The sequence below is a fragment of the Cebidichthys violaceus genome, unplaced genomic scaffold, assembly GCF_023349555.1.
Source record: "Cebidichthys violaceus isolate CVI_PGR_0920_01 unplaced genomic scaffold, fCebVio1.0.p SCAF_16, whole genome shotgun sequence".
NCBI classification, from domain to species: Eukaryota; Metazoa; Chordata; class Actinopteri; order Perciformes; family Stichaeidae; genus Cebidichthys; species Cebidichthys violaceus.
This window is the reverse complement of record NW_027176329.1, coordinates 8,773,462-8,795,326: the sequence shown is the minus strand read 5'-3', so window position 1 is coordinate 8,795,326 and position 21,865 is coordinate 8,773,462. Positions and strand designations below refer to the sequence as shown.

At 42.5% G+C, this 21,865-nt stretch overlaps 1 protein-coding gene across 3 annotated transcripts; it reads right to left on the bottom strand.

Annotated features, from left to right (window-relative positions):
• Window positions 1-921: 921 nt before the first annotated feature.
• Window positions 922-20,910, bottom strand: pals2b (protein associated with LIN7 2, MAGUK p55 family member b). 3 transcript variants are annotated; one of them, XM_068711039.1, is made up of 14 exons: window positions 20,803-20,910; window positions 14,534-14,596; window positions 11,274-11,537; window positions 7,758-7,876; window positions 7,030-7,182; window positions 5,710-5,862; window positions 5,269-5,496; window positions 4,296-4,427; window positions 4,097-4,193; window positions 3,684-3,752; window positions 3,431-3,592; window positions 3,132-3,334; window positions 2,832-2,960; window positions 922-2,088 (listed from the first exon to the last, which is right to left on the bottom strand). In XM_068711039.1, the coding sequence occupies exons 3-14, from the start codon at window positions 11,410-11,412 to the stop codon at window positions 1,912-1,914; spliced, it is 1,761 nt and encodes a 586-aa protein (XP_068567140.1). In that variant the 5' UTR covers window positions 11,413-11,537; window positions 14,534-14,596; window positions 20,803-20,910; the 3' UTR covers window positions 922-1,911. The 3 variants fall into 3 exon arrangements, with proteins under 3 accessions (XP_068567140.1, XP_068567141.1, XP_068567142.1); XM_068711040.1 differs by having other exon boundaries at window positions 7,776-7,876; XM_068711041.1 differs by lacking the exon at window positions 11,274-11,537.
• Between the last annotated feature and the right edge of the window lie 955 nt (window positions 20,911-21,865).

Here is a 21,865-nt window from a genome sequence, read left to right as displayed (position 1 = left end):
ATTTACACCTGTGCTTTTACTACTGTGACATCCCAAAATGTCAGTTTTCAAATGGAACTTTAAATGGATGCATATTAGTAAGAGAAAAAGGAATAAAATAGTTTTTCTTTTTAGCAATTATAGTCTAGTCCATCACAAAACTACACTTTTCTCATTTTAATACAAATGTAAATTACATTGTTTTAACATTTTGACCCACCATGTCACCATAAAGTATTATCAATGTAATTCAAAACATTTAAAAGGAGACATTACTTGTGTTGCTGCATTAATTAATATAGGTATTAATCAGATAATCTCCAACCCTCTTCCTCAACTTTTTTGATACCTTCTTTAATGGAATGAACATTTTGCCCATAGTTATTATTTTTATAAAAAGAACCAATGTCCTCGGATACTAAATGTTATTCAAGGACCCAGGACCTTTCCTCAATATAATAGTCTAAAATTGTCAAAAATATGAAGTATTTGCCAACTTTTGGTACTTGACAGATCTTGATACTTGATACACACACATTTTGGTCTAGGTGATTGAGGTTTCATTATGTCAGTATTTGCCAGTAACTGTCTTGTGATGTATACATTAAAATAGTATACACATTTAGTTAAAAAATAAACTATTTGGTGAGGTTTATTAAAGTTTATTCGTCATATTTTTTCTGATAGACAAAAAGGGTCGATGTGAAGACACTTGTTTTCTAAATTGTTAAATATATAGCAAAGAATATTAATACATGGTAATTTATTAGGGTTTTAAATGTATTTTAGTCCAAGACAGGTTTCAGAACAAACCTAATTTGAAATTATCATTAGTCAAAAGGCCAGACCTTAATGTCATCTATTCCCAGCCAAAGTTATATATTTAAATCATATCTTCACAAAGCCCTGCAGTTGAAATACCAATCACATTTAACAAAAGGGTGAATTTTAAACTTTATTTGGAGTATGATCAGGGCTTTGGCATACTGCAACACTTAAGAGAAGGACCATAAGGAGGGAGTCGGTTTGTGCCACATTCACGTATATAAAACATTAACAAATTGGCAAAGATGAGGGGCTCAATGACAATGTAGATGGTCATACTTCAGACAGGGTTAAAAACAAATCAATGGATCAAGTGTGACAAAACACTACACTCTACATGTATAAATCACCACACTGATGAAAAACTAGTATAAGAAAACAAAACTAGACAAAATGAACAGTGATCTTGAAAAAGACCATTATAAAGTATTTCTTTTACATACTAGAGGAGTTGTGCGCAAACAGGCTTTTTGTCTTTATTTCTGCCCAGTTGATCCTGTGGACGACACTGATATACAAGTTTAGGGCCGGCTACATAAAACCACTAAAGGATTCAGTTGTTTGGACGTGAAAGTAAAACAGTTACACAAGTTGCTCAATGATGTGTGACACTGACAGGTTTCTTGGACAATGACTGCTCAAAGAACTTCTCATCCATCTCTTTTACTTGTCTTCATATTGGAGCTTGGATGGAGATCATGAATCCTGGACGTCCACGAACACAGACAGACAAATGAAATCAAGGGAAACGACTACAAAATAAGAAGTGTAACTACTAACAATAAATTAATGCAAAAATATGGCCCGAGTACGTGACCAGATTTCTTTGTCTCATTTCTCAATGGAATTCCACATTGAATAGAAAGATCTTTCATAAAAAGTTATAAAATAAATAAGCAGTCCTTCCCTTTGAGTTTTGAGTAGAAAAAAGTTGCACAGCGTGCAGGCCCAAGAGGAGAAAGAGCAATACGATTATTTTTTTTTAACTATTTATGTTATTTTGCAGAAGTAACTCTGCCCTCTTCTCCTCTTCTTTGGCCTCTTTGTGGTCACAGACATGCTGGTGGGTCAGTGTGACCCGCTCAGAGTGGTCAGTGTAGCTGGAACTCAGTACACCCAGTTCACCGGGACCCACTGGGGTTCACTGCACAGTGTGTCCACTCCGGCATGTAACGCCTCGAAGGCCTTGTCCAGGTTGTCGTTGACTATGGTCAGGTCAAAGTAGTGGCTGTAAGCCCTCTGGATCCGAGCGCTCTCGTCCACCGTCTTCCTCAGGTCCACGTCCTGCCAACACACAGAGGAAACACATACCAGCTGTAGACCAGAGATCCCCTGCACACGTCAGAATTACTGCTCAGAGTAACGGAGGAATCAATGAGCAGGTGGGCTAATAAAGGGTGACTGCTGAGTATTTGATTGGACTTACTCTCTAGAGGAAGGAAAAAAAACAGCAGGTAGCATTCATCGTTTTGTCTCGGAAGTGTACGGATGTCTGATCATGACAGCGGTACAGTCACCAAGTACATTTACTCAAGAACCATTTACTTGTTCAGTTATACACCACTTTATACTTTCAATGCCAGTTCAGTAAAAAAATATCTGTACTCCTGTCCAGATTAACATTTTGTACTAAAATAATGATGGGTTTGTTATTAACCTACTCATCAATATATTAAGTGAGCCCAATCTCAACAATAAAACATGGAAATCCATGTTAATATATTAGTAATAATGGTCCAATAATAATATATAGTAATACTCTAAAAGGGGCATGTAAAATTCTAATTTTGACTTTACTTTTGATATAAATTTCTTCAATTTTAGTTTAATAAAACTCTGAATGTAGGACTGTATGTGTGTTTACAGTGTGTTATTGTTACTTTAAACATTCACTTGATTTGGCTGCCTCACCGCTCCATGGGGGTATGGATATGAATGAGTGAATGTATAATCAGGCATTAACAGGTCTGATTTTTCTATATTGGGAGGCTCAATGTGGGTAATGTGCATGGGAGTTGTTAACCTACCGTGAGTTGCTTGGTGGTGATGCCTGCGTCCACCACAGCTTTGTGCATGGCCTTGAGAGTGTCAAAATCTGGCGCTGCAATGAACACCACATAAGGCATGAACTCCGCTGTTTTCAGTACTTTCAGAGCCTGATGAGAAACACAGTAGGTAACATTACAGCCATGTCCAAACATATATAATTCTGTAACAGTGCGACGAGATTTCATTTAAAAACATTTCTCATTCATCAACCTCAAGTCCCATCTTTATTTTTCAAAGACACCTGACTCTGAGAAAACAATTTCCAAACCTCCCCTTACCTGTGGGTTGACATCCAGGATGCAGGTGCGTCCTGTGCCCACCACCTCGTGGATGGACTCGATCTTAGTGCCGTACAGGTTACCGTCGTACTCGCCGTGCTCCAGGAACCGGCCGGCCTTCACGTCCACCTCCATCTCTGTCCTTGAAGTGAAGTGGTAGGAGTTGCCGTCCAGCTCATCGTCACGGGGCCGCCGTGAAGTGTCTAAGAAAACATTGTTTGTAAAAGTAAAAAAAAAAAATAAGTTTGTGTCAGGGAGTGACAGAATTTAGAAATGGTCGAAACCCAAGCATGACGTACAGGGCATAGTGGTGCCGAAGCGTGTGGGTTGAAGGACCATCAACCGATTCTTCAGGCTGCGTCGGCCCACGCCCTGAGCACCAATCAGAACCAGCGTCTTTCTCTGGAATGCTGGCACCTTTGCCACTTCTTCATAGATCTGCAGCTCATGTCTGTCAAACTCTGTTTAAGACATAAGTATTAGCCAATGCAAGAAGGAGATACTAAAAATGTCAGATTAAAAAAAAGTCAACAGCATAAAAAGTCTTCTGACCTGCATTCTTGGCTGTCAGGTACATCATCTTCTTCTTCTTTTTTCCAGCTATGGTCCCACAAAGGATCCCTACAAAATTAAACGGAACATTTATGCACTTGTGTGTCTTTGCTATAACATCATTTGGCCAGATGGGGGCAGGCATGGAGCACTTTCTAAGTGTTGGAATCATTGACGACCCGGGCCTTTCATGCCATAAATCAGTTTTAATGGTAAAAGCAATAGAGAAATGACAGAGGTCTGACAAAAAAACAGTTGATAGGCTTTAGGCCAATCCATATTTTCAACACCAGGATTGCTTAAGAGGGAAACAGGAAAACTTGTGGATGTTTTAGCTCCCCACTAAAGCACCATTCAGTGTTTACTCAAAGGTCAGGTATCAACACCACTGAGAAACACACTCACTAACATACCTGATCCATCAAAGTCTCGAGGGACAAAAGCTTTCCTCTTCTCTTCCAAGAACTGACTGGGTATCAGTCCCGTGGCCCCAGCGACCACATGGCACGCCTGGCACGGATTACAGATCAGATTCAGTTACGTCTTGAGATCTTTATGTCTCTGTGATTTAAATGGCAGACACTCACAGGAAATAAATGGAGGAAAGCTCACCTGCCACCAGTTGGGATCCTCTCTGTTGACAATCTGAAGGATGTCGCCTTTCTTGAAGGCCATCCCCGCCTCTCGGCAAGGGATCAGGTTGTCATTGGCTGGGTTGTAGTCAAAGTACGGGCGCACATACACCTGTGACGAACACATGCACAGCTTGGAGTATTTGTGGCATTAATTTACACTCATTGGCTCACTTAGAATTTTAAAAAAAGTTTATGGATGAAACACAATGACATACACAAAAAATTAGAAAAATTAAGAGACTTCAGCTCAGCATGCTGTCTCACACACTGACACAGTAACATTGGCTCATTATGCCCTACGTCCCACACCGCACCCGACACAGCTGTTCACGCTGTGCCAACAGTGGAGGCTTTTGCCAAGAAGGGTAAGTGCTCTGGCTGATGTATCCGATTAAACAAGCAGCCAGAGGAAGCAATAAAACAAGCCAGTAAAATATACCGTGCAGCCGACCTGAGCCACAGCCTAGAATGGGATTTTGCATTATGTCTTATTCAGTTTTACTGCTATTCATCCAATTTAAGCATTATCAGCATTTTCAAGAGCACATCTTATTTAGTCAGGATGCACAATGTCTCTTTTTTACTCAGGAGCCATAACTTGTTCGAAAAATCGGTGGCGCATACATGGGGGGAAATATCTAAAAATATCGTAAATTACTGTACTTTCCATGTGAGGGAGCATGCGATCACAGGAAGCATGCGCGTGTGTGTGTGTGTGCGTGTGTGTGTGTGTGTGTCAAAGACAGAAACAGCTAGTGTGACCCAGATAGCATGTGGAGTGTTATTAATAGGGCTCCCAGGGTTCACATTCCCGCGCAGGGGATAGTGGGAGGGCTGAAGAACACAGATCACAAGCCCTGTACCACTGCCCAACATCTGCCACTCATTACATGAGTGTATGTGCTTGTGGTTACATTATCATCTCATTTGAGATTTCCGTGTGTGTTCACCTGCGGAGGTGCGGGAGCGTCTCGGTAACTCGGGAGTATTTTCAGGGTGATCCCTCCGCTGCAGTCTTTGAGCATCTCCTGCAGCTCGGTAGGGTTGTTGCCGACGTCCTTCCCGTTCACTTCCTTTATAATGTCGCCCACGTGGAGCAGACCCTGTCTGTCAATCATGCCGCCATGAAGGATTCTAGCAATGACAAGGTCGTCTTTCTCCACACGAAATGTCACGCCCTGAGAAGGAGAAGATAGCAAGGTGATGTTTATCCTCTGATATCTGATTTTAGCATGCACACTCACAATCATACTGACATTTACTCATACATACATACATACATAAATCTTAGTGATTCACTTGGTCAATCATGTACTCAACCACTCCCCTCCAGCCCGTATCCACATGCACACACATAAGCAGATACACTCAGGCGGTCTTTCTCTGCTCACCAGTGGCTCTCCGGCCTTCTTTCGGATGCCAATCATGCGCACAGCATCTGCCTGCATCAGAGCGTTGTTCACTGCCGCATCATTGGTCGTCTCAGTCGGAGGCGGAACTTCGTAGCACTTCGAAGCCACCATGTCATGTGCCTCCAAAAGAGACTGTAGGAAAGAGAGGAGGACAAATTGAGAGGGAGAGGGTAATGATGAAAGAAGAAAATTCTTACTCTCACTAATGAAAAGTTAATTCGCCATAAAACACACAATTGTTCAACTCAACACACTCAGTGGTTTTGCTGCTACAGCATTACTTCTGCTTAGGAAGCTTTAGAAAGATATTGCTGTGTAAGTAACATTACCGAGCCAGTTTGCACTCTATGACGATTTTCCAAAAAAGTATAAGAATCTAAATGTACACACCAAGCTGTTAAAACACTAAACTAGGAAGTCTGGCTGTCCCTAAATAGTGGCAAAAAAAACAATTATCTAATGGCTCAAAACCCAAATATGGATTAACCCCAAAAATCTGATCAATTAATTGTTGGTTTGCTGACTATCCATCCACAAACTTTCATCCAAGCCTGTTTTTTGAGACGCTGCCAGCACTTCTTTTAAAAATATCTTTTAAGACAAACAGGCAATTTATTGGTGAAGAAAACAAGTCTGTAAACTCACACTGTGGTGTATTTGATGTAATAATTGTTTCCCTCATATTCTCTCTTTTTTCTTCCCAACTCGTCTCTCCCTCCCGCTCTGTCGCTCTACTCTCAGTAGGTCAACAGGGTCTTATCCTTCAGCTTACAACAGAAAGGCCTCTGATTGGTGCAAAAGCTTTGCTGGGCTCTTAAGTCTGAATCCTATTGGTCGAGCTTGTGTAAAGCCCCTGGTAGGTCTCAGGATAAAAAAACATCAGCTCTGTACTACTGTATCTACAGTCAAAATATTACAACTCTAAACTGAGCTTAAAATTCACCCTACTATAAACTTCTGAATAAAAAAATATCAAGACTAATCTCTTCTCCACACATACATAAAGTGACGTAATACAGAATTCTGGCATTAATTTAGCTTTTAAAAAAAGGCACAATTTGAAAGCTTTTGTGAGGTGTTGAATGTAATGAAGTGACAAAAATAAAAAGTGGTTCAAATAGTGTCATCTCCCACCTGTACATTACTTTCCAAACTCAATATTCTATCCACAAGCAGGACAATTACTTCCATAAATCATGTCCGTTTTACCATTACCTGTGTGTGTGTGTGTGTGTGTGTGTGTGTGTGTGTGTGTGTGTGTGTGTGTGAGAGAGATTGAGTGTTTGCCCCCCGTCTCACCTGGAAGTGTGGCTCCTTGAGGATCCTGGACAGTTCGGCCGCGCTGTCGTCTTTCACCTGGAGATTGTTGATGTCGCCCAGAATATCCGTCACTAGCTCCACATTGTTGTCCTGCACCGCCTCCAGCTTCACTTCCTCCAGCTGTTCGTGAGCCTGGGGGAGACAGAGAGGCTCAGGGAGGGTACATGTGGAAAGACGGCAGTAGTGTTTTTCCTCTGTTATGCTCTCTGTGTGTTATGTTAGTATTTATTTGGATGTCATGAATAAATAAAACCACTATAGGAACACTGATTATATTGGATTGTACATACAGGTAAGAGCTAATTTACTTTAGTATTATTTTGCTCCGCAAGCCTCGTGTTACAATGTTAGAAGTCAAAGGAGTATTTGTTAATGTTTAGTCATAAACTGAATGGTGGAAAATGACAACAGGTGCCCTCAAACTAAACTCACTGGACTTGCTACAGCAGTGAGGATGTGTGTTAGAGCAACCGGTGTTGCAATGCATGCAATGTCACTAAAAATAAAGGCCCAGCATGCATCTGTGCAATCCCTCTGTGTGCAGATGCAATGATCACTCTGTTAGTCAAAGCCTTACTGTTCTTCAGCACCTCAGCCACAGCAAGCAAAGCACTGCTCGGAGCAGAGTGAGGGTGAGGTGGTGCTCAGAGGTGGCTAGCGGTTAGTCCGCTCACAGCTGCTCACCCTGAGCTATGTGTGTGTGCTACCTTAGCCAGGGAGCGTACAGTGGGACTTTCCATGATGCCGCGCAGGAAGAGCAGGTCGATGTCTTTGGCTCCCGTGGAAGTGGGCAGCTCACCCAGATTATCCAACACCTGCTGCATGGCTGGATGGACGGGTCGAATGATAAGAAAAATACAGACATGAACAAAGAGAAACAGAGATAAGGAGAGTTAGCCAGGCGTGAAAATCACACAAAGCATAAACACACACCTACCATAATATATTGGCTTATGGATATCAGTACCAATCTCTAATTCATGTTTCTTAGTTATTACAAAACTAGGCCCAAATGCTTAAAATTAAGAGACATACATACATCATATAAATATTATATAATGATGTTTGGAGTCCATTCGCTCTCTTAATACAGAGTTCAGCACACCGACCACACAGCCTGGCCCCCAAAAATATCTAATTAAAGCTCCATCAATAAGTAACTTAACCAATAAGTCTGCTCCATTCAGGATGAACATATGTTCAGTTTGGAAAAAGTCCAGTGATGAAACTGTGTCCCCACATGCTCCTATGATTTGTATATGCTGAGGCACAAAAACTCCAGGATTCAAATGTTCTCAGTTGTTAGAAAGAATCGCAACAAATGAACTGTGCTGAGTCTTGGATTCTGAGCACACAAACAGAGAGAGGGAGAGGTGTGCACCGTAGGTATCAGCCAGCTAACGCCCTAATGCCGGGGTCTCAAAGCCCATGTAAGCCCATTTAAGACACTTAAAGGCATGGGAACGTGCGTGTCTCTCTGTGTCATCATTCCCTTATGTGGGTGGTGAATATGTTCAGTCAGCACGTGTATACAGTTGGTTCACTCTATGATTAAGAGCCTATGATTACCATCTTTAACCTTGACTCATGTTCTGTGTCATGAAGTCACACTCTTAATACCTCAATATGCTTTTTTGTTGCAAAAATATTATTTTTTTGGGGTGTCGTATGGTGTTTAATATATGTATTTCTAAAATGTGAATCAACTTCCCTATGCGTAAAAAACGTGTGAATTTATCACATCATTTCACGTGTCATAAATTCCTCTTGTATACAGTCAGTCACATGATATCTGCAGTTTCAGCTATTTTACATGTGAAATTTAAGGCATCATATACAAAAATATAAATTGAATGTGTATTTTGTAAGGATACAATCAGAATCATATGAAATATCTTGTGTAAAACAACATTTCACATGATCAATTCATGTGTTTTTAGACATACCATAGACTGTACATAACATGCTGTATATAAAAATATTAATTTAGCATTTACTTTGTTTATAAGGGTTGGTTAGTACTTTTCATCCACAATTGATGCATTTCTGTATTTCAGATAGAGTCTCATTTAATTTTTTTCCCCAGCTTGGAGCACACAAATTGTAACTTCAGTTAAATTACAGCTTGACCGTGTAATGTTTAATCATTCATCATACATACAAACGCCACACAGTTGTATGATGAAGAAGGAGGCGAGGGAGACTGCAAAAATGAAAAAAAAAAATGCAATTTACCTCACAATGCAGCGAAGACCTCACTGTGGCTTGATAACCACCGAGCACAAACAGACTGCATAAACACAAGGCTCCATGCAAAAACAAACCTTAAATATTTATGGTACTCTTAAAGAAGGACAAAAAGGGGCGGGAGGTTAAAAACTGCACTGCAGGCTGTTAAACCTGTATATCCATAAAGCAATATATTTACTGCATGGCGACACAGGACACATGTAGTATAGTATGTATGAGCAGGATATGCAGTTCCTGTGGGGACCCCACACCATGTTTCACAAGCTAGAATAAGCACAAAGTCTCACAGCAGAGCTGCAATTGTAGTAAACACATCTGCACGGTAATGTGCAGACACATAAACAAGCATTAAACCACCATGTTGATTGCACTACTCTCACTAACAATAAGTCACTGTAAGACCTCCTGAAATTTAGCAAATAATGTGTTTTCAATTTTCAAAAGACGCATCAAACTGACCTTACATACTTGAACTGATCTGACTACAAAATCTAAAAAATATAACAGCTGGATCACGAGTTGTTGTGCTCTCTGCGTTGACCTTCGCCCACTTGGTCAGTTCATTGTGTCACTGCGTCCTCGACCACAGGAATGTTTGCTCATCCCAGCCCGTCCACAGCCCCCCTGCCACGTGTACTTGTGTGTATATTACTCAACCTAACAGCAACTCTAAGATGCTTTTCTATCCTGTGAGAAATTGGAGATGAACTAAAGCCTCCTACCTAAAGTCTCTATAATCCAATGAAATATGGCATGGAGATACAACCACCTACGAGCCTCTTACTAAGCCTGGCCTGAAGAAGTTGTAAAATCTAAGAGTTTACAGCACTGGACAGCTACAGTAGAGTGTTTGTTTTCCAAGCTGGTTCATTCATGTATACACAATGACTCATCCTGCTTACCTGCGCTTAATTCTTCCCTCTGTGGTCGGTCTGCAGCCACTCTAACCATTTAACCACCGCCTCTATATGTACGCCTACCAGCACTGTGTGCTGTGAATGCAGAAACCTCCCTGCTTAAGAATTCCTAACTCTGTTTCTCAAGTAAAGCCGAGACAAGATGGAGATCAGAGGGGCACCTTGAATGGCACACAAGTAACATCACCCAAAACAAATTGTATTTAAGTGTGAGTTTTTACCTGTTGCATTTAAAAGTGCATGAAAACTAGCTGAGTTAGCGAGGGAGCAGAGGTCTAAACAGTTAGCTAAAAGTCATGAATAAACTGATCAAATTGTCAGCTAAGATAATGGATAAACAGTTAAAATACTAAGCTCATAGATACATGGTTGAGTTGTCTGAACTTCATAAGGCATGAATGGTTTCAATAGATATCTAGGGTTGAAATAAATAGTTGACGTTAGCTAACAGAAAAGGGTCAACGGTTGACTTGTTGGCTAAAACTTTAAGATAATGAATAAATGGTTGACACAGTTTACATTAGCCAAAATTCATTGATAAATGGTTGAAATAGACAGTGAATGAATAGGATAAACTGGTAAAATAGCTAAAAGTAATACATACAGGGGCCTACATGGTGGAATGGTTGAAGTGGCTAAAAGTCATGGATAAATGGTTGAAGTCAAGCTTTTGCCACTACCAAGTGGTAGTAGTATGAACGTAAACATGACCAAATCAACCTTAACATTTACAATTTAATTCAATGAATATACTGTTTTGTAAAATGAACAGTGTTAAAAAACATCTAATTATGACGAAGGGCTAATTAAATTAATCTGACAGGGCTGTGGAGAGACATGAGACAATTTTGAGAGTTTGGGAACCAGTGCTCTAAAGGATTGTCAGATCTACATTTAAACATAACTGAAAAATCTGACAACCCCTTCACTCTGTAGTAGTTACCTGACCAACTATTCTGCCTTCTATCAATGCCTCCATTCAAGTTTTAAAACAAAATCAAAGCGTACAGTATCTCTCCCCTCCCAGGTGACACCTCTTCCTCCTCCTGTCCTCACCTCCAGACGTATCTGCTTCCTGGGTGGACTGCACCGCCGGGGGCCCCTCCACGCCGAGCTGTCCCGGGGGCGTCACCTCCTCCTCCTCCTCCTCCTCCCGTACCCCATTGGGACAGGCATCCTCCATAGCAGTGACCATTGCCAAGACCTCCTTCTTCCTCTCTGCTGCCACAAGAATGCTAAGGCTAACCACTAGTAAACCACCAGTAGTTCTGCAACTATGTCTTCTGTCCTCCAATCGTCTTGTCTGGCACTGCTGACCCACTAAACTCCCAAAAACAGAGAGAGAGAGAGAGAGAGAGAGAGAGAGAGAGAGAGAGAGAGAGAGAGGTTTGAGGACAGAGAACGACAGAAGCAAAGAGAGCGGCAATAGAGCGACAATAGAGTGGGATTAAGATAAGGGGATGCTAGGTGACAAAAAGGGAAAGAGGAGTGGAGAGGATGAGGAAAGATGAGGGGGAGCGAAGAGGCTAATGTTAAGAATAAGTTCAGAAAGACAGCTGTGAAAAGAGACAGAGAGAGGTAGAAAGCTGGATAGCACACACAGATGTGGACATGCGTTCAATGCTTGTCAGTCCCCTCCCTCCACTCTGGCTTTAATACCTTCCCTTCCCAACCACCATCAACCCCCCTCCGTTGATAACACACACACACACACACACACACACACACACACACACACACACACACACACACACACACACACACACACACACACACACACACACACACACACACACATAATCCCACAATCCTCTCCTGCTGTTGAGGGCTTGCTTGAGTACCCCTCCTCTTGTTGCTCAGACCCCACCCAAAATTGAGTTGCCCCACTTACCTAGACACACACACACACACACACACACACACACACACGCACACACACACACACACACAGCAGTTGAAGGTGTCATTATGTAAGTAATCTTACATAAGTGTTACTGAAGGGGGCCTGACCCTACATTCCCATTCTTTTCCTCCTTCTTTCTCTCATTCACTCGGCTCATGCTTCGGACACCCCGCTGCAGCAATGTGCAGAAATCCTCAGCGTGTACAGATTGTGCTCGTACGTATTCCCTCAGCAGTCGTCCACCTCCTTAACACAGCATGTGTACGCCTAATGGGAACTCTTTCTCCCTCTCATTTTTTCTTTGGCCTCTCTTCTTCGCGTTACTTCTCGCTTAATCAGTGACTGCATGTGCTGACTGGATTATGAACATTTTGGGGCTGCGTGACTGAGCCTAAATACTTTTGGGGAAGCTACTGGTAGTAGGAACCTTGTTATTTACTTACACACCTATTTTACACCTCTTTACCTCTATTTGTCTAGATGGTTGTCCATGTAGCTTGCTGTAATTTCTATTTCTGTACATTGAGAGAGATGCAAAAAAATCTGTCAAATTCCTTGTATGTGCACACACTTGTGATTCTGAATGCTATCGTCAGTATGATAACATGTTCAATATGCTAACCTGCAAATGTTTACCAAGTATAACGTTAACCATGTTCACCATCTTAGTTTAGCATGTTAACATGCTATTATTTGTACAGTAGAGCTGAAGCCAATGGGGCTGTCTTTAGTATTGCAGGTATTTGGATTGAAACTGAAATATTGGATGAATACAAATTTGGACCTAATGATGGCGCTAGATTATAAATTAGAAGATTATGGTGAATGTGTCAAATTTTGTGCCAATTCATGCAGTAGATGTTGCTATATTTCATTTGATAAGTGAGACCTTTGGCCTGCTAGTGGCGCTAGATAAAAGGTCAGAGGATCACCAAACTATTTAGCATTCATCCTCTGGGGACAACGAAGGACTGTATAAAATTTCATGGCAATCAATCCTATACTTGTTGAGATACTTCAGTCTCGACCAAAATGATGGGCTAACTAACTGAAAGGCCGAATAACAGAAGGGAAGACTGAAGTGCCATCCAAAAATGTTGGGTTGTCCTTGCAGATAGCAAGGAAATATCAAGGCTGTCAAGATGCAGTGGAAACACAAAAGAGTTAGCTAATACATCCCAGTGTTTAGAGTCACCCAAAACAGGCCCCTCCCACAGCGACACAGCTGTGCAAGTAGTAGATCTGTAGGCTTTAATCCGCCCCGCCTCTCCCTCCACCCCATCCTCAACATGACCAGTCAACCCCTCCCCCAATCCGCGACATGGGATTTTAATCCGGCCACGAAAGCACAGGATTACAGGATCTCTCTCTCTCTCTCTCTCTCTCTCTCTCTCTCTCTCTCTCTCTCTCTCTCTCTCTCTCTTCCTCTCTCTCTCTCTCTCTCTCTCTCTCTCTCTCTCTGCATATCCTGTATGATACACTATGTCTGTTTTGGTGATGGTTTGTGAATGTACTCTAAGGCTTGCTAACCACTGCCTCTGACTCTAGAGTGAAAGAAGAATTTCTCTTTGGATATCAATACAGTGTTATAGTATATTTCTGTTAGTTGAAATTAAGACCCACAGAACTAAATGCAGTTCATTACATGAGTTTCTTCTAAAATGACTGCCTTGTTCCTCTTTAGAAAATAGTTAGATAAGAGCTGACAGCTGAGTTCACACAGCTGTGTGTTGTTTTCTCCAAAACAAAGCATCATGGGAAGTTAACACAGACTTTAAGAAAATAGCTCCAAGACTATAATGAGCTAAATAAGATTGCACTGTTTGATTAAAATAAATTGAATACTCAGCAATAAGCCAATTTCTGTATGTTATTGAAAGCACACTGGTATTTTTAAGGCAGGAGGCCTGTATGAGTAAGAAAGCTGTACCCTTGATCAGACTTGAATATTTATCAGCATATGGAGACTCATGGAGACAAAGTCAAAATCTGACAAATATTATACACTATATTATACACAGCAGGGACAAAATTGTAACCAAAAACAACCAATAATGAAAAAGAAGTGCTTTCTGCCAGCTATAGTTAGGTAAGCTTCATATTCATAGGCAGTAAATGTTGATATACAGATCAGTTTTATATAAAACTGAAACTTCAATTTCACAGTTTTAGATTAACAGTAGCATGGCCCTTTAAATACAGAGAAAGTATTCTGTGTAACAGTTGTGTCCTTAATTCCTTAAAATGTTTTTTTTGGGGGGGTTTTAAGAGCAGTGATCAGCACATCCTTGCCTCTAAGACAGGCAGTCCTCCCACTGACCTGACAAAATCATGTTAGCATGCAGCGCGCGTTTGCCTAAACGTCTCTAGTGATTCAGTACTGAGAAAGAGGCGGGGAGGAAGTTGTGTTTACCTGTGCCAGTCGGTGTAGCCCAACCCCGGTCCTACTGGCTGCTCATCAGTCAACTGTGAAGACCTGGAGAGACGGAGAGATGTGTGAACGTTTGTTCATCCTTATGAGACACAAATACTCAGTCCTGCTTGCATTCTTGCACACCGGTTTTCATCATTCCTCAAACGCAGACTTGCTTGAGCGTGCACATTCGTAATCGTGCTCATCCCTCACACACACACACATCTAATGACTCTGTCTTTTTCCCAGTGGATTATCGCTTGCATCTATCTATGTCATCCCCGTCTTCTGCAAGATAGGAGCCTCGTCTGCAGACTGAGGCTGTTGTTGGTTCAGAGCGATGAAGAGAGTCATCCAGGACGATTCATTGTCCTCAGCCATTCAAGGATGCCTGCATCATAAACTGGCACTGTGCCGTCAACGTAGTAAATGGCCACTATTCTCTAAAAGGGATGACAAAGCACTATCCATTCATTCCCAGGAAGACTCGGTTCTCACTTTCAATTGTAAATACAGGCATACTTCTATATGTCTATTATGTAGAACAAGACCTGTATATTGGAGGATCAATATCACTAGCTAAAACTGGGTTATCAAAGACATCTCTGTATCATTGTAGGTGTTGGCTGACGTGCAAAAACAGATGTGGTGGGCAAACAACAACAAACAGTCATCCCTACATTGTAGAGCTAGACCGAATCAGCCAGGACAACATATCAACCGATATTAGCTTATTGAAGATGTATCGCTATTGTATATGTTGGCCGATAAGTAATGTTAATAATAAAATGCCCTAGAGAAATACCAAACTAAGTTTGAGGTTAAGTGTCCTCATAGTTTGTCCACCAGAGAGCAAAAACAAGTAAAACGTATGTATCACAATCACAATTCTTAAAAAAGAAAAAGAAAACCTCTATTGTGAAAATGTAAGGATCCTTGCAAAAAATATGCGTTTAAATCATAAAATAATATCAGCCAAAAATAATTATCTGAATTAGTTGAAAAAATAAATCTCAAATCAAGGTCCACTTAGTTGTTCTTGAGCTTTTGACAGTATAACATAGTTTTCATCACAAACAAAATTTGATTTTTATTTCTATTCATAAGTGACTCTGACTGTGGATTAAAAGGACCTTACTCCCGATGTTTAAAACATGATCTGTCTCATAGAACTGCAGAGTCTGGCATTGCCAAACCCATGTATGTTGCTCTGAACAGCCATTGCGAAATAAATGGACCATTAGAAAATGCAAGCCAGCAAAAAAACAATGACATAGTGTGATTACAAATAACTGATGCCTGCAACCACACACAAAACAATAGGTTAGCACTCCTCAACGCTTGAAGAGTGCTTCAAGCGTTTCTTTCAGCCTCTTTCTCTTTCCCTCTTTCTCTTGCCCTGAGGAAAGGAGGAACAGCAAGGTAGCTGGAAAGATGATCCTATAAAAAAAAAAAACACAGGCGATACCTGCTGATAAAAAGTGCATAAAAGCATCCACTGGATTTGCTACAATTCAGAATATTAATATATTAGTATAAACTCTCAGACACACTCAGGAGGATATTTCACCGTCCACCTTTGTCTCCAAGCTCCTCTCTGATCTCTGTCATATCAACCCAGTGTCTCCTGGAAACAGTTTACAAGGTGATTACAGCACACGGGGGACATCTACTCAACACCGCTTTGCTAAAATCCCATGATGCTGTTTTGGGGTCTTTTCACCCGTCATACTGGAGCGAATTATCGGGAGAGGAAGAGAGAGAGATGGAGAGGTCGATTCATTACGCAACGCAGATTACAATCAGGCTCGGCACGCTCATTGGAAATGAAAGATATCCCTTAGAAGAATGTTAATGGAGGCAAAGCCACCGGTGCAATTCTTCACCAAATCAGCAGGAGCCGGGCCGGTCCAATGAAGGGTCGAAAAAAAGGGAGGGAGGAGAGAATAGAGGAGGTGAAAATCCTAGCAGTATAAGTAGGGAAAGGTCACAACTTGATTTTAGGGGAATAAATAAAAAATGGGTTGGGGGAGTTGGGAGACTTTCAGGGGAGTCAGAGCAGAGAGGCAGATCAAGAGAGGAAAGAGGAGATAAAAGGCACATTGGGAGTCATGAAATATTAGATGGAGTTGTGGGAAAAAGCTTCTCAAGTCTTTGGGGGGATGAGAGGGAACAGATGAGAGAGAGAGAGAAAGGGTTGGTGTGAGTCCTCGTCGAATGCAGATACCTCTGTAACTGCCAGGTAATGGTAGTTCCTCTTATGATGGTCGCACCAAATTTATATATTTTTGCATCTGAATGTCCATGAATGCGTTCTGAGAATTTGTTTTTTGGAGGGATTGTGTATATGTGCACTTGGACTAGGAACTGGGTTACAACACGCAATAGAATATTTCACCAGCCAAGTCCACCTTTTTTCACACTGATTTAAACTCTGAGCATGCACTGGATTCAGGACTCCCCTGATGTCCTTAAATCATCACTGTGGGCCACTCTTTCCTCCTCTTGGGACCCGAGGGAAAATCACAGGAAGTGGTCATTTTGCGATCTCGCCTGCCATTGGCTGGTGTGGGAAAAGGACAAGCCAACAAACGTCCTCTGAGTGCCCCCTGGTTGCCAAGCACTCGGATGATGGATGGCTCTACGGATTATGGAAGGATCAGAGGGTTTGTTTTTGTACAAAACATCATTGCTGTCTCACACATGTAAACCTGTGTGTGTGTGCATGCTATTAAAAGCACGGACGAGCATCCACAGGCTGGTTTTAATTCCTCCAGTTCTAGTCACGCTATAGCGGCGGGAAATCTCACTCTACCTCAGACTCTGTGGATGTGGCGTACTCAGATGGAGGACGCCACATCCCAGATGGCCATGAAAGAGAAATTCACACACACAGAGTCAAGCCCATAGGGCGTCCGACCTGGAGAAACCATTCAACCCGTGTCTATATATTCTCTCCACCTCTATTCTCAGCCTGACAAAAACTTTTCCCTCCCGTGCACCACTGAGCCGGGGGCACAGGGCAGCCGTCGCTCTCAGTTCCTCTCGATGACTTGAGAATCACAAAAGAGGCCAGTGAGCTCTGTCCAGCCCAGATGTCACTCCATTGGCCGACTCCAGGGGTTAGCAAAGGGCAATTATTAAACTTCCCTGAGCGCTGAGCTGGAGCGTACTGTACGACACCAGTGTGGTAGTGAGTGATAGCGGGGCACAAGAGATTCAAGGGAGCATGCGTTCAGACGTAGATGTGATCACCGGCAGCAATTAACCAACCCCATCTTGTCGTGCATCACACCCATCACCCTCTGCCTCCAGACAAACCCTATCTAGGTCACTCCTTGTGTTAACACGGCCGCCCAATATGAGGATTACACTGCTACCCCCCAAGATGGCCGTTGTAGCAGATTAATATCTGCAGAATATTTACCATAACCATGTCCTCTAACCCGTCACCACCCTGTTGTTGCAGCTGTTGATGGTGCTGTCTACAGAAAGGTAATTAAATCACCTGTCTCTCCAAAATCTCACACAAATTAGTTAGAATGCATCTTTATCCACCTGTTTTCTGCTGAGTCATGCTACCTCTCCTCCTCACCTGACGCTGCGATTTGAATTACCCCAATTTGACACAAAGGCATCAATTGTTGCATAATCCGCATCACCGAAAATGACCTCGTCGCCTGTGATATTGTGGCTTGTTGGGTGTTTGTGCTTTGCCACGCAGCTTGAGATGATATAATTACACAGCTGTCCGTGGGTTGTCAGAAACCCTTCTGCACCGAACGCTCTGTGATCTTAATAAAGAGCACCTCCTCCTGACATAACCTAACCCGCCACATGACTGCGCCTGCTTCCTCTCAGCCTCCCGTTACTGATCATTAGTATTAGGGAAAGATGGGGAAGGAATGGGGGAGGGCGATGTGATGCAACAGTACTTAAATTAGATGGTGGTGAAAATGTGTGAGAAGAGAGAGAGAGAGAGAGAGAGAGAGAGAGAGAGAGAGAGAGAGAGAGAGAGAGAGAGAGAGAGAAGAGAGAGAGAGAGAGAGAGCGAGATAGAGATAAGGAAAATAAATGCGTCTCAAATGATTATTATACTAGCTGGTGCTGCTACAAGTTTAAATGACCGTGACTTTGGGCTGCTTACATCTTGCTCTTAAATAATCTCATCAGCAGATGACTTTTCTGCAGAAATGATGATGATTATATCACATGCATCATTATTTGATCATCTTTATCTGTCTGTTAGGTTGTATCAGAGCATTGCATCACTGTCGCATGTCTTCATTTAGGAGATGAAAGACAAAAGGAGGTGTTTCTGTGTCAAACTAAACTATTATGGATAGTGTTATTGTTAGTCTGCAGTGCTGTGCCTCTTTAAGGCTTTAGTGATGGACAAAAACATGGTGAATCAGCACTATAGGCTACAGCAAAAAAACTGCCAAAAACATCTGCCTCCGACACAAAGTTTCCTCTGAGATGTTCCTCGCTGTAGTTAGTCACTTAGTTGTGTTCTTTCCTGACAGAGAGGCAATTAACTCGTCATAACTGTGATGGGGTCAGAGATGGGTTAACTGTAGGGTAGTGCAGCCTGATGCAGGGAGGGTTGATTTTAAGGTGTGTAGATAGCGATCCTCTTGTTCATAGCTGGGATGTGTGAGTCACTCCAGTCCGTGTGTGTGTGTGTGTGTGTGTGTGTGTGCTTTCCTTCTTCTCTCTCTTGCTCAACCCCTCCCTCCTTTTTCCTGTATACCATCCCTGCGTATTATTAATGGAAAAGTATAAGCTTCTAAGCATTGGATTTAGTCTCTGAATGACTCACTGACAACTCTCAAACAGTATGTTCTAACATTGGGAGCGTGTGTTTTTACTTCATGTTTTCCTCTGCTGACAGGAAGGGGAAATACATACGAGGGCTGAGAAGTCTATTTGTGCCTTATTCCACGAACTTCAGTCAAACAATGAAGCTCATCCTTACTATCCTGCCCAGTGACTGCAGATCAGACTATCAGACTGACTCTAATGCACTCAAACTGTCTCTGTCTCCTTCCCTTCCTCCTTTTGTTCCTCCTATTAGATTCAACAAATCCAATTATGGCTTATTGCATGATTGGAAGGAAGAGAGAAGGAACCATAAAAGCACGATCCACGCTGCCCCTCTCAGTGGTCTGGTGGCCTAGCACCTCCCAGGAAGGATCCCCAAGGATGTTGCGTATGTGCATGGGCTTCCCCCGCACGTGCACGAGACTTAACGTCTTATAAACCCTTGCCAAGTGACCCGGTGCTACTCCGGTATCGGAAGTCCCACGATTCATTGAGAGTTATCTGTTGAGAAGTGGTTTCATGTTTCGATTAAGTGCTCACATAAAGTGGCTTTGACATAGTGTTAGTACATTAGTATTATTAGATGATGCATTCATACATCTCAGTAGACAAAAAAATAAAAATCAATAGGACCGTCTGGCTGCGTCTCCGGTCGGCCAGCCTGTGCCAACCACCCCCCCCCCCCCCCCCCACATCTCCGCTTCCATTCAACATCAGCTCAAAACAAACAAAGCTTTGCTGATATTTGTTGTGAAAGTTTGTCTAGACTAAATAAACAATAATATAGAAAATGTTCTAACTGGAGCACACTGTGATGGCAAAAGCGCGCTGTCTCTCTCGCTCTGTCTTTTTTTTTTAAGCCCACCACCCTTTAGATGTTGCACACTATCATTGGGACGGTGGCGCTATCCAGCCCCTTACATCCTGTCAGAACTAGAACCTGCAGCTATTTCCCAATATTTTCCCAGTCACGGATCGACGCTACGGTTCTGACGCTTGGCCACATCCGTGCGCCAGAAATCCGTGCGCTTGGACCGTGCGCAATCCGTGTCAAACGCTTGCGCCGTTCCGGGCTGACCAGACAACTATACAATTCACACCGATCTCGCCACACGTGCGGCCATTTTTTTGTTGCCCATCCGAGCCATTGTGGCCGTGGCGTGCGCACACTTTACGACTGGGGCTACAACTCATCCGCTTATATCCGTCCTCGTGATATGCAGGAAAAAGGACTCCACTATGGGCCCCAAAGCAAACTGAACTGTGTCTGAATAAAGCCTGTTCTCACGGCAGAGCGGGCTCTATTGGGGGCAAACATGCCCTTCTGTCAAACTCTACTGCACCTCAAACACGGCAAAGTGCCTTTGTCTCCCGTTTGAAAGCCAGAGGAATGAATGAATTCAAACACCTTCAAATCACAAATATGATCACGAGCCGTGACTTACCTGTGAATCGTGCGTGTGCGGTCGAGGTAGTCCACCGACCGTCCCGGTTGGACATTCAGGCCCCCCCCTCAGCTGTCTGTCCTGGTCCCGCGGCAGACTACCAGAGAACACGACGCCAATCAAACAGACACGCCCCGCCCCCTCTCTCTGGCGTCATAGAGCGATTACCAATGGCAGCGGAGGTAAAACCCTCGCTAAGTGAATGCATTGTAGCATGTAGTAATTTCTTTCTGTCACAATGTCATACGCTCGTCCATTCACAGAAATACTTGTTAGTGTTATTTCAGATGCACCACGGAGGCATTGGCTGTGAATGTTAAAGTGGGAGAGAAGTATTTGTCTGAATGGGGCGCTGCACTTCCATAGTCTATAAAGATAACATAATCGGGCAGCTTACTACCATAAACGCCTATTTAAAAAAGTATAGTTTGAGATTAACGTTACTCGTTTTGACAACCACTAGGCCCCGGGCTATATGCCGAGCTACACGGCTACATTTATGCTAACACTAAGAGAGCTTTGAAGTACAAAATGTCCCTCTAGAGTAACATAAACGTTATGGTAAACATATAATGTTAATATAAGTGTAGGCTATTGACACGAGACTAAATAGTCAGTTCCCTTATTAAACAACACACAGAAAGTTTTACCGGACGCCATGTATTTATTTTTCATCTGCTTCTATCTATTCATCGCAGCCTTTATCTGTGAGAGGGAGCCACGAAGTCTTCAATTCATAGTTTAATGTCGTCAACGTTACTAGCTCACTATTATTAATGACTGAATGCTCGCTCCACACTTGGGATAAAATGTCTAACCACCACATGAATACCAATAACTGTGTGAATGTGTGTTTTAGTCCTCTGTGTTATCTCATTTCCCATGCAGACTGTGTGTCTGCAGCGCCTCTTAACTGCTTGATTTGTGCTCTATGGGGCCGATTAGATGTCAGGTTGCGGTAGACTAACCACTGGTGTAATTGCAATAATGCTACTGGAAATGCCATTTCTCCCTTCATTTAGTTTCAGAGTAGCTACTTATCATTATGGCCACAAGAGAGCGC

Coding starts and splice junctions, on each gene's coding strand:
- pals2b (XM_068711039.1), bottom strand. CDS start 11,412: ATGGTCACTGCTATGGAGGATGCCTGTCCCAATGGGGTACGGGAGGAG. Junction 4,194..4,295: donor AGGATCCCAACTGGTGGCAG/GTGAGCTTTCCT, acceptor AATCCGTGCCAG/GCGTGCCATGTGGTCGCTGG. Junction 3,753..4,096: donor TCGAGACTTTGATGGATCAG/GTATGTTAGTGA, acceptor TTAATTTTGTAG/GGATCCTTTGTGGGACCATA.